The following is a 10,065-nucleotide window of genomic DNA, read 5'->3' as shown; positions in this document are numbered from 1 at the left end:
ATTCCTTTGTATTCATCATCTTTCAACTCATCAATAAAATCATATTCATTCTTCAAGTTTATTTACGGGATTCAGCCCACGATTCTCATTCATCTCTCTTGACCTAACCTAAATCTAAGAAGTGAAACCTTGTCTCTCACATATATAGTGTGCTCTTTTTTTTTTAATTTAAAGTCTTTTGTGTATGGAGGTAGGGAGATTTACTTGGGTTTAGATTCAGGTCCATCTCAGAGTTTTAGAAGGCCCAGTGCATAAACAATACAAAATTATTTGAAAAAAAGCTTTAAATTTGAAAATCGGACCTAAATTATAACTAAAATTGTCTCAAAAATTTTGGGCCCTGTGCAAAAGCACCTTGGGCACACCCCTAGAGATGGGCCTAACTTAGATCTAATCTAGGGTTTTTAACAAAGACCTATATATAAGATTGTTTCACCTAGGCAACTCCTCTCAAACATAAAAAAAAAAAAAAAAAAAAAAAAAAAAAAAAAAAAAAAAAAAGAGAAAACAGAAAAGCAAAGAGAAGATATATATATATTTATGGTTAAGAAACAAGCATATGATGATGACCACACGCAGCAAAAAGAATAAATCCACCGTGACCATTAATCCACAGGCCTCAAGCTATGATGTACTCCCTCTGGACTTGCTGATGGAGATTATTGGGAGATTGCCTGTCAAATCCATAGCTAGGTTTCTTCTAGTATGCAAGTTATGGGCTACCACCATCCGCAGTCGAGATTTTATCAAATCTTTCCCGCTTGGATCTTGTTCTTCTCATGAGCCTCGCTTCCTAATCGCCTTCAATGGTCTAGATAAAACTGAAGAACAAAATCTCAAAAAAAAACATTGGTACTTCTTCTCGTCCGCTTTCATTTCGCGCTCATCATGTCCATTACCAATTCGTGTGTACCGTTCGCATTACGTGAATGGCTTACTCTGCATTGATTATGGTCAAGAGCAATTCATAGTTAACCCGACCACCGGTAAGTCCATAGCTTTACCTAGAGTTAGAACCAGAAGAAAGGTAGTAAAAAGTTTTTTCGGATATGATTTAGTTAGTGATGAGTATAAAGTATTGTGCATGTCGGAAGCACATAATGGTCCTAATTTTCTTGGACCGTCGTCCCAGCATCAAATATTCACATTGGGAGCTAAGAAAAGATCATGGAGAATGGTAGAATGTAGCATTCCTCATTGTCCTTGTTCTAGCGGTGTGTGCATAGATGGGGTTATATATTATATGGCTAAAACGGGCACTGCTAATTTGTCGCAACTCAGCTTAGTGAGTTTTGATTCGAGGTGTGACAAGTTTGATCTTGTTACTGGAGTGTCCCCAGAGATTCTACTAAATGAGAATCAATTTAGCCATGTTGTGATTTTAAACTTCGAAGGCAAAGTAGCAATAACCACTAAAACCACACACACGTTTGATGTGTGGGTTATGGATCAAAATGCTGAAGAACGTAAATGGTTGAAGAAACTTACTTTCAGCGTTGAACCTTGGAAGAGTTTATTTCATTCTCCTTCGTCTGTATCCATCAAAGGCATCACTCAGACGGGTGAGTTTATTTTGGTACCATACTATTACAATTCTTATGATGTCTATGTTGGCCTTTACAACCACTACACTGATACCTTTAGAAAAGTTAAGGCCGAAGGAAACGAAGACAATGACTTCATAAAGCGTAATTATGTGAGAGGAATATTTTTTTCGGATTGCATAGAGAGTGTTCGCTTTTTGTAGAATATGTCGACAGTTCATGATGTCTGATACCTTCACTTTGTTTATCTTTTTGATTAGTGTTATTTCATAAACTATGATCACCATCTTTTCTAAAACCACTGTATGTGCTTGCTTTGTGATTTATAAAAGTGGTAACAAATAAATCTTACGTTGTTGAATGTCTGGACTCCACTAAACGTGAACATACAAGTAAAGTCTCTACAACATCAAACTATTCACACACAAAAACATTGATTCTTGAAAAACATACAAATAACCAAATCATTGCATTGCAAAAACTTTACATGTTTGCGATGGTTGTCACCAAAGGCACCAATCTTCGGTAATCTCTTCTACCCAGAGCACAGTTATCGAACTCGACCTAACTTTAGCCTAGTCTTGTGTTCTGCAAAGCCACATCTCTCGGAGGTATCCCTGATTCTGATGCTTGCAACATTGTTGCCTACATCATTGTGTACTGGAGAGGCCCGCTTCGGGCTTTGAATGAAATCTGAGGTACAAGCGTTTTCTCATCAATCCCGTTCTCAAAGTAACCGGAATCCTGAGGATGGCTACCGCCTTGTACCGGGCTACAGCTAGAGTTCAAATCAGGAATATTAAAACAATATCTGTACTATTAGAACATGTAACATTTTGGATTTTTATTCTAAATGTTTATAAAGATTAGCCTTGTCATCTTTTTTTATTAAGGACAATTAGAACTTTCTGTGCCTTTTTCACTTAAACTATTTAATGGTTTGGCATTAAACCGCGTTTTCCTAATTGTAGTCCGGTTGGCGCTAATTTCTCTGTTTGATACAGCATCATGTATTTAATTTAGTTTTTTTTTATTAATATTTTCACGAGATTTTAGGAAATAATGTGTACATAAAATATCTATAAGCAATTAAATATATTTCGGATCTTTATATATATGAAGGGTAAATGTACCACATCTAAACTTTGTGAACCTCATCAATAAAAATGATTAGTATAAATATAACATTTTCTTTTGTTTGAGTAAAATCAAACGGGCCGCTGTAAACCCAAAGCCTATTTTTTATTGGGTTTAAACAACAAAATTGTCACTATTTTTTGATAATCAATCGAGTAATAACATTTAGTTATGTTGAATTGACCGTTTAAATCTCTATTGATTTATTGTGTAGAGTAGCCAAAATCGCGGTGGGTGACCTTCTTTAGCGTTTTTCTGGCTGCAAAACCAGTAAATTGGCCAATTTTTTTAAGTTCAAAGAGGAGAATATTGTAACTATGTAAAAAAACATGAACAACTCTCTAAAACATTGAGCTCCAAATGTTTTTCTGCATTTTGAATTAAATTTTAATAATATATAAAAACATAAATTTACAAATATTTGAAACATTTATATGAAACTTACAAAAACAAATCGTGTCATTCATTAATGGTAATTTGAACGTTTTAAAACATTAAACCAGCTAACATATTTCCCTAGTTTTTTGTCATTTGTTTCCTTATTAATATTTTAAGAATAAATAATATAATATAAATCGTAATTAACAAGATCTTATTGACCTAATAAGATTTAAAATATTTTATATATCCTCGAGATTTTAAGAAATAATGTATGCAAGAAGTCTCTATAAGCATTAAATATATTTGAAATCTTTATATATATAAAGTGTACATGTCTCGTGAAACTCATCAACAAGAATGGTTAACAATAAATATAGCATGTTCTTTTGCTTGAGTAAAATCAAACGGACCGTAGAAAACCCAAAGCCTATCTTTTTTATTAGGATTAAATAAAAATAAATTAATACACTTCAGCAATTAATCCGAGTAATAGCGTTTAACTATGTCAAATCGATTGTTTAAATCTTTATCGATTTATTGTGCCGAATAGCCAAAATCGCGGTATGTTGCCCCTATTAGCGTTTTCCATCTGCAAAACCGGTAATTTAGCCAAGTTTTTTAATTCAACGAGAAGAATATTGTCACCATATGAAAACATGAACAACTCTCTAAAATGTTGAGCTCAAAATGATTTCCCGTTTTTTGAATTAAAGTTTAATATATATAAAAACATGAACTTACAAATATTTGACACATTTATATGAAATTTAAAGAGGAAAAATCATGTCATTCTTTAAAGGTAATTCGGACGTTCTAAAACATTAAACCACTTTCCCTATTTTCTTGCTATTTGTTTCATTATTAATATTTTTAAAAATAAATAATATAATATAAATCATGGTTAACAAGATTTTATTGACCTAACAAGATTTAAAATATTATATATCCTCGAGATTTTAAGAAATAATTTATGTAAGAAATATCTATAATCATTAAATATATTTGAGATCTTTATATATACGAAGTGTAAATATCCCACATCGAAACTTTGTAAAACTTATCAACAAAATAAATATAGCATGCTTTTTTGTTTGAGTAGCGTCAAATGAGCCGTAAAAATTCAAACCATATCTTTTGGTTGGATTTAAACAAAAAAAATTATTACTCTTAGGTAATTAATCCGAGTAATAATGTTTAGTTATATTAAATTGACCGTTAACATTTTTATCGGTTTATTGTGCCGAGTAGCCAAAATCGCGGTAGGTTGTCCCCATTAGCGTTTTCCAGCTGCAAAACTGGAAATTTGGCCAAAATTTTGAATTTAACGAGGAGAATATTGTCACCATGTAAAACATATGAACAAATCTCTACAAGTTGAATGCCAAGTGTTTTCCCACATTTGAATAAAAGCTTAATAACATACAAAAAAAATATGAATTTACAAATATTTTACACATTTATATGAAACTTGTAAAGAAAAATTTTGTGTCATTCATTAAGAGTATTTTGGATATTTAAGAACATAAATCCCTAAACATATTTCTCTATTTTCTTGCTATTTGTTTCCTTATTAATATTCTAAAAATAAAAAATATAATATAAACTATGGTTAACAAGATTTTTTGGATCTAACAAAATTTAGAATATTATATATACTCAAAATTTTAAGAAATAATTTATACTGAAATCTGTATAAGTGTTAGCGCATTAAATGTGTTTGAGATATATTTATAAAGTGGAAATGTCCCACATTGAAACTTTGTGAAACTCATTAACAAAATTAATTACTATAAATATAGCATACTCTTTCGTGAGTAAAATCAAATCGGATGTAATAAACCAAAAACCTATATATTTTATTGATTTAAACAACATAATTTACACACACAAAAGCGAGATATTATCTTTTCTAAAAATAAAATTTTAAATTGTCGGGTTGGCTCTAACCAACCCAAATGAATTTAAGCCCAATTTGTTTATGGACTCATATAATTAAGTTCATATCCAATATTTTATAAGACTAAGAGGGTGGGTGGCTCCGGGTTTGGTGCTAATCGACATGTCTATATAGCAACCTTTTTTTTAATTTAGCGCTTTTGGTGTCCGGAGCTAGAGAGATTTACTAGGGTTAGATCTAATCTAGGGTTTTTAACGAAGACCTATATATATATATATATATATATATATATATATATATATATTATATTATTTGTGAAACATTATAACTTATTTTTGTAGTCACGTGTCATCATTAGGATGATTCTTAGAATTATTAGAGAAATATGTTGGTCCATCTAATTATATAATAAGTTTTTTATTAAACTAACCATAAATTCATTATAAATGTCATTTATTATTTCCTTAAATAAAGATTACGGAATTGCCTAATGTGGCTAAAGTATATATGACAATTAATGATTTTGAATAATAAAGATCTGATAAAAAAAATAATGTATCTTATCAAATTTGTTTAATTTTAAACTATTAAAATTAAAAAATCACAATAACCATATTATAAAAATTTAGATTGGATTTTTCTGTATAAGTTATATTTTGAATTTTAAAAAACGACTATAAATTACTAAAACTATGAAAAGTCTCACATTCAAATTTTGCGATCCATGGTTTAAAATTTTTGTTATGACAAAATACTTCCCGCCAAAACCGAAAAACGCGTTTTCCCGCCAAAACCGAAAAACGCGTTTTCCCGCCAAAACCGAAAAACGCGTTTTCCCGCCAAAACCGAAAAACGCGTTTTCCCGCCAAAACCGAAAAACGCGTTTTCCCGCCAAAACCGAAAAACGCGTTTTCCCGCCAAAACCGAAAAACGCGTTTTCCCGCCAAAACCGAAAAACGCGTTTTCCCGCCAAAACCAAAAACGCGTTTTTCCCGCCAAAACCGAAAAACGCGTTTTCCCGCCAAAACCGAAAAACGCGTTTTTCCGCCAAAACCGCTAAATGCGGTTTCCCGCCAAAATGCGGTTTTCCGCCAAAATCGCAAAACGCGTTTTCTCGCCAAAACCGTAAAACTCGTTTTCCCGCTAAAATCACAAAAACTCGTTTTACCGCAAAAAATGCATTTTCCGCCTAAATCGCAAAAACGCGTTTTCCCGTCAAAACCGTCAACTTGTTCTTAACTAAAAAATGGTTCATTATAAAGATGTTGGGTTGATGGGTCAACCATTAACCCATCTGACCCATTTAATTTAATGGATCATGGGTAAACCCAATCCATTTATTGAATGGGTTAGGTTGACCCATGACCCATTAACAATAAACCAATTTGGGTTATGGGTTGGGTTAACCCGTTTGACCCATTTTGACACTTCTATGTATGTTAATATCATTTAAATTTAATTACACTAGGTGTTTTGCCCGCGATGCGGGCTTAAACATTTTCATAATTTTTGAAAAATTCTTTGTACACTATATTCAGTATACTAAAATAAATCTTAAAATAATTTAATATTATATTTTAATTATATAATTAAAAATTTTTATTTGATTAACATTTAATTATTTAATTATATAATTTATGTTTTTAACTTTTTACTAAAATAATTTTTCAGATAACAATGCAATATATATGTAAAAATTATCTTTTTTTTTAATTATATTTTTAGACTTTGGATAATTTAATATTCTATTTTTAATTATATAATTAAGAATTTTATTTGATTAATATTTAGTTATATAATTCATGTTTTTAACTTCTTACTAAAAAACTTTTTCAGATAACAATATAATATATACATAAATTATCTCTTTTTTTAAATTATATTTTCAGATTTTGGATAATTCTTACCATTAATAATTTTAATCAATTGTCTAATCAAATAAATTAAAATTTTTTTTTTATTTTTTAATTTAGTTATACATTTTATTCATTAAGGGTATAAACGATATTAACCACTCTAACTTTTAAAGTGAGAGCTCGATTCAAAAAATTTACTTCGCAAATAATATTATAGATAGATAATTCATGTTTTTAACTTTTTACTAAAAGACTTTTTCAGATAACAATACAATATATACAGAAATTATCTCTTTTTTAAATTATATTTACAGATTTTGGATAATTCTTACTATTATTAATTTTAATCAATTATCTAATTAAATAAATTAAAATTTCATTTTTATTTTTTAATTTAGTTATACATTTTATTCATTAAAGGTATAAACGATATTAACCACTCTAACTTTTAACGTGAGAGCTCGATTCCAAAAATTTACTTCGCAAATAATAGTATAGATATCCTATCAAATTTTTAAAAAAATTGTTTGGATTAATAAAATTGATTTATACGTTCGCACCAATTTAATTATATATGTAATAGTTACTGACTTTTAATTATTCAATATATATTTATTATTTTATAATATGTAAGAACATATAATACATAAAATAATTTATATATATAATATTTATCCCACGCAAGGCGCGGATCTTAATCTAGTATAAGATTGTTTAACTTACACACCTCTCCCTTAAAAGAGAAAAGAGAGTAGAGAAAACAGAAAAGCAAAGAGTAGGCGGAGAGAAAAATATATTTTAGGGTTTAGAAACAAGCATAGATGATGATCACACGCAGCAAAACGTATAAAACCAACGTGACCACTACTCCACTAGCCTCAAGCACCTTTTAATGGACTCCCTCTAGACTTGGTGATAGAGATTTTTGGGAGATTGCCTGTGAAATCCGTAGCTAGGTTTCTTCTAGTATCCAAGTTATGGGCTAACATCATCCGCAGTCGAGAATTTACCAAATCTTTCCCGCTTGGCTCGTGTTCGTCTCAACCTCGTTTCCTTATGGCTTTCAATGGTCAGTATGGAAAAGAAAGATATTTCGAAAACGAAGATTGGTATTTCTTCTCATCGTCTTTCCTCTCACGCTCATCATGTCCATTACCAAATCATGTGTATCTTGCCCATTACGTGAATGGCTTACTATGTACTGGATATGGTCAAGAACAGTTCATAGTTAACCCGACCACGGGTAAGTCCATAGCTTTACCTAGAGTCAGAACCAGAAGAAAGGACGCAAACAGATTTTTTGGATATGATTCAGTTAGTGATCAGTATAAAGTATGAGAAATTTTTGGGTTCACCCCCCCTAGAGTGAACCTACCAATAGTGTTTGAGTATTTTATATTTGATATCTTTTAAAAAAGGAAACAAAATTGAATTTCCAAATAAGATTATATTTTTAAAATAAAACAATAAAAATACATAAAAATAGTTACAAAAAATAAATCTTAATAACACTAAACCCTAAATTATAAACCTTAAATCTTGGATAAACCGTAAACCATTAGAAAATTTTAAATTCTAAATCATACATTAAAAACTAAATCTTAATAACACTAAACCCTAAACCCTAATCACTAAACCCTAAACTCTTGGATAAACCCTGAACCTTTGGATAAATCATAAACTCTAAATCAAAAATATTTAAAATTAAACCCTAGAGTTTATGATTTATCCAAGGGTTCAGAGTTTACCCAAGGGTTTAGGGTTTACCCAAGGGTTTAGGGTTTAGTGATTAGGATTTAGGGTTTAGTGTTAGTAAAATTTAGTTTTTAATGTATGATTTAGGGTTTAAGATTTTCCAACGGTTTAGAGTTTATCCAAAGTTTAAGGTTTAACGTTTAGGGTTTAGGGTTTAGGATTTAGGGTCTAGGGTTTAGTATTTTTCTGAAGATTTAACAATATTAATTTATTTATTTTTTGTAACTATTTTTATGTATTTTTATTATTTTATTTAAAAATATAATCTAATTTGGATATTCAATTTTATTTCCTTTTTTAAAAGATATCAAATATCAAATACCCAACCACTATTGGTTGGTGAACCTAGAGGTTGATCCTAGGGGGTGAATCCAGAGGTTGACCCTAGGGGGTGAACCCAAAAATTTCTCATAAAGTTTTGTGCATGACGGAAGCACAGCGTGGTACTAATTTTCAAGGGCCATCGTCTGAGCATCAAGTGTTCACATTGGGAGATAAGAAACCATCATGGAGAATGGTACAATGTAGCATCCCTCACCGTCCTTGGTCTAGCGGTGTGTGAATAGATGGTTTTATATATTATTTTGCTGAAACTGGCATTAGTGTGAAGCAACACAGCGTAATAAGATTTGATTTGAGGTCTGAAAAGTTTCATCTTGTTACCAGAGTACCCACAGAGACTGTACTATCCGAGGAGGATCAATATTCTCACGTTGAGATTTTAAACTACCAAGAGAAAGTAGCAATACCCACCAGAACATCAACATACATGTTTGATGTGTGGGTTATGGATCAAGATGATGAAGAACATAAATGGTTGAAGACACTTACTTTCAGTGTTGAACCTTGGAAGAATTTATGTAGGGATTTTTTCATCAAAGGCACCACTATGATGGGTGAGTTTATTTTGGCACCATACGGTTACAGCCCTAACGATGCTTATGTTCTTCTTTACAACCACTACACTGGCAACTTTAGAAAAATTAAGGTCAAAGGAAACGCAGGCTGTAGCTTTACGCGTTATCCGGGTGGAATTTTCTTTTCGGATTACATAGAGCGTGTTCGTTTTTTGTAGAATAATTTCGACACGTCATGATGCTTTTTCTTTTACCGTTCATTATTCGATTAGGGTTTTAATATGTGATTTGATAATTATAGTATAATTAATTCTGATACTTATATTATTTAGTGTTTATAGATATAGGGTTAGGGTTTATCGGATTTTAACTTGTAAAAACCGTTTTGGGGTTTTAATCATGTAGGAACATGATTTAGGGTTTGGGGTATCGAACTTTTAGAGATTCGATTTACTCAATTAGGATTTTTGATCTATTACCCTATGGTTTTGATTCATAAAGATTAGGGTTTTAGGGTTTCATTCTTTATCAATCAATCCATGTTCGATTATGGGTTCTTAGGTTTTGAATTAACTTTTAACCTTAGATGATTGTTGAATCGGACCACCAAAGGAGTTGAGCCGCGAGCTGGACACGAA

At 30.9% G+C, this 10,065-nt stretch overlaps 1 protein-coding gene and 1 pseudogene across 1 annotated transcript; both read left to right on the top strand.

The window, feature by feature from the left end:
- Positions 1–497: 497 nt before the first annotated feature.
- LOC106317187 (putative F-box protein At5g15670) lies at positions 498–1,784 on the top strand. Its single transcript, XM_013755038.1, has one exon. The coding sequence runs from the start codon at positions 560–562 to the stop codon at positions 1,745–1,747; it is 1,188 nt and encodes a 395-aa protein (XP_013610492.1). The 5' UTR covers positions 498–559; the 3' UTR covers positions 1,748–1,784.
- A 5,852-nt stretch (positions 1,785–7,636) lies between these two features.
- LOC106317748 lies at positions 7,637–9,645 on the top strand (annotated as a pseudogene).
- Positions 9,646–10,065: the final 420 nt, after the last annotated feature.

This window comes from Brassica oleracea, chromosome C9, assembly GCF_000695525.1.
Source record: "Brassica oleracea var. oleracea cultivar TO1000 chromosome C9, BOL, whole genome shotgun sequence".
NCBI classification, from domain to species: domain Eukaryota; kingdom Viridiplantae; phylum Streptophyta; class Magnoliopsida; order Brassicales; family Brassicaceae; genus Brassica; species Brassica oleracea.
Note: the sequence above shows the minus strand (reverse complement) of the source record. Positions and strands in the feature narration are given on the sequence as shown.

Excerpts from the sequence above, each read along its gene's own strand:
- LOC106317187 (XM_013755038.1), top strand. The coding sequence starts at position 560 with ATGATGATGACCACACGCAGCAAAAAGAATAAATCCACCGTGACCATT.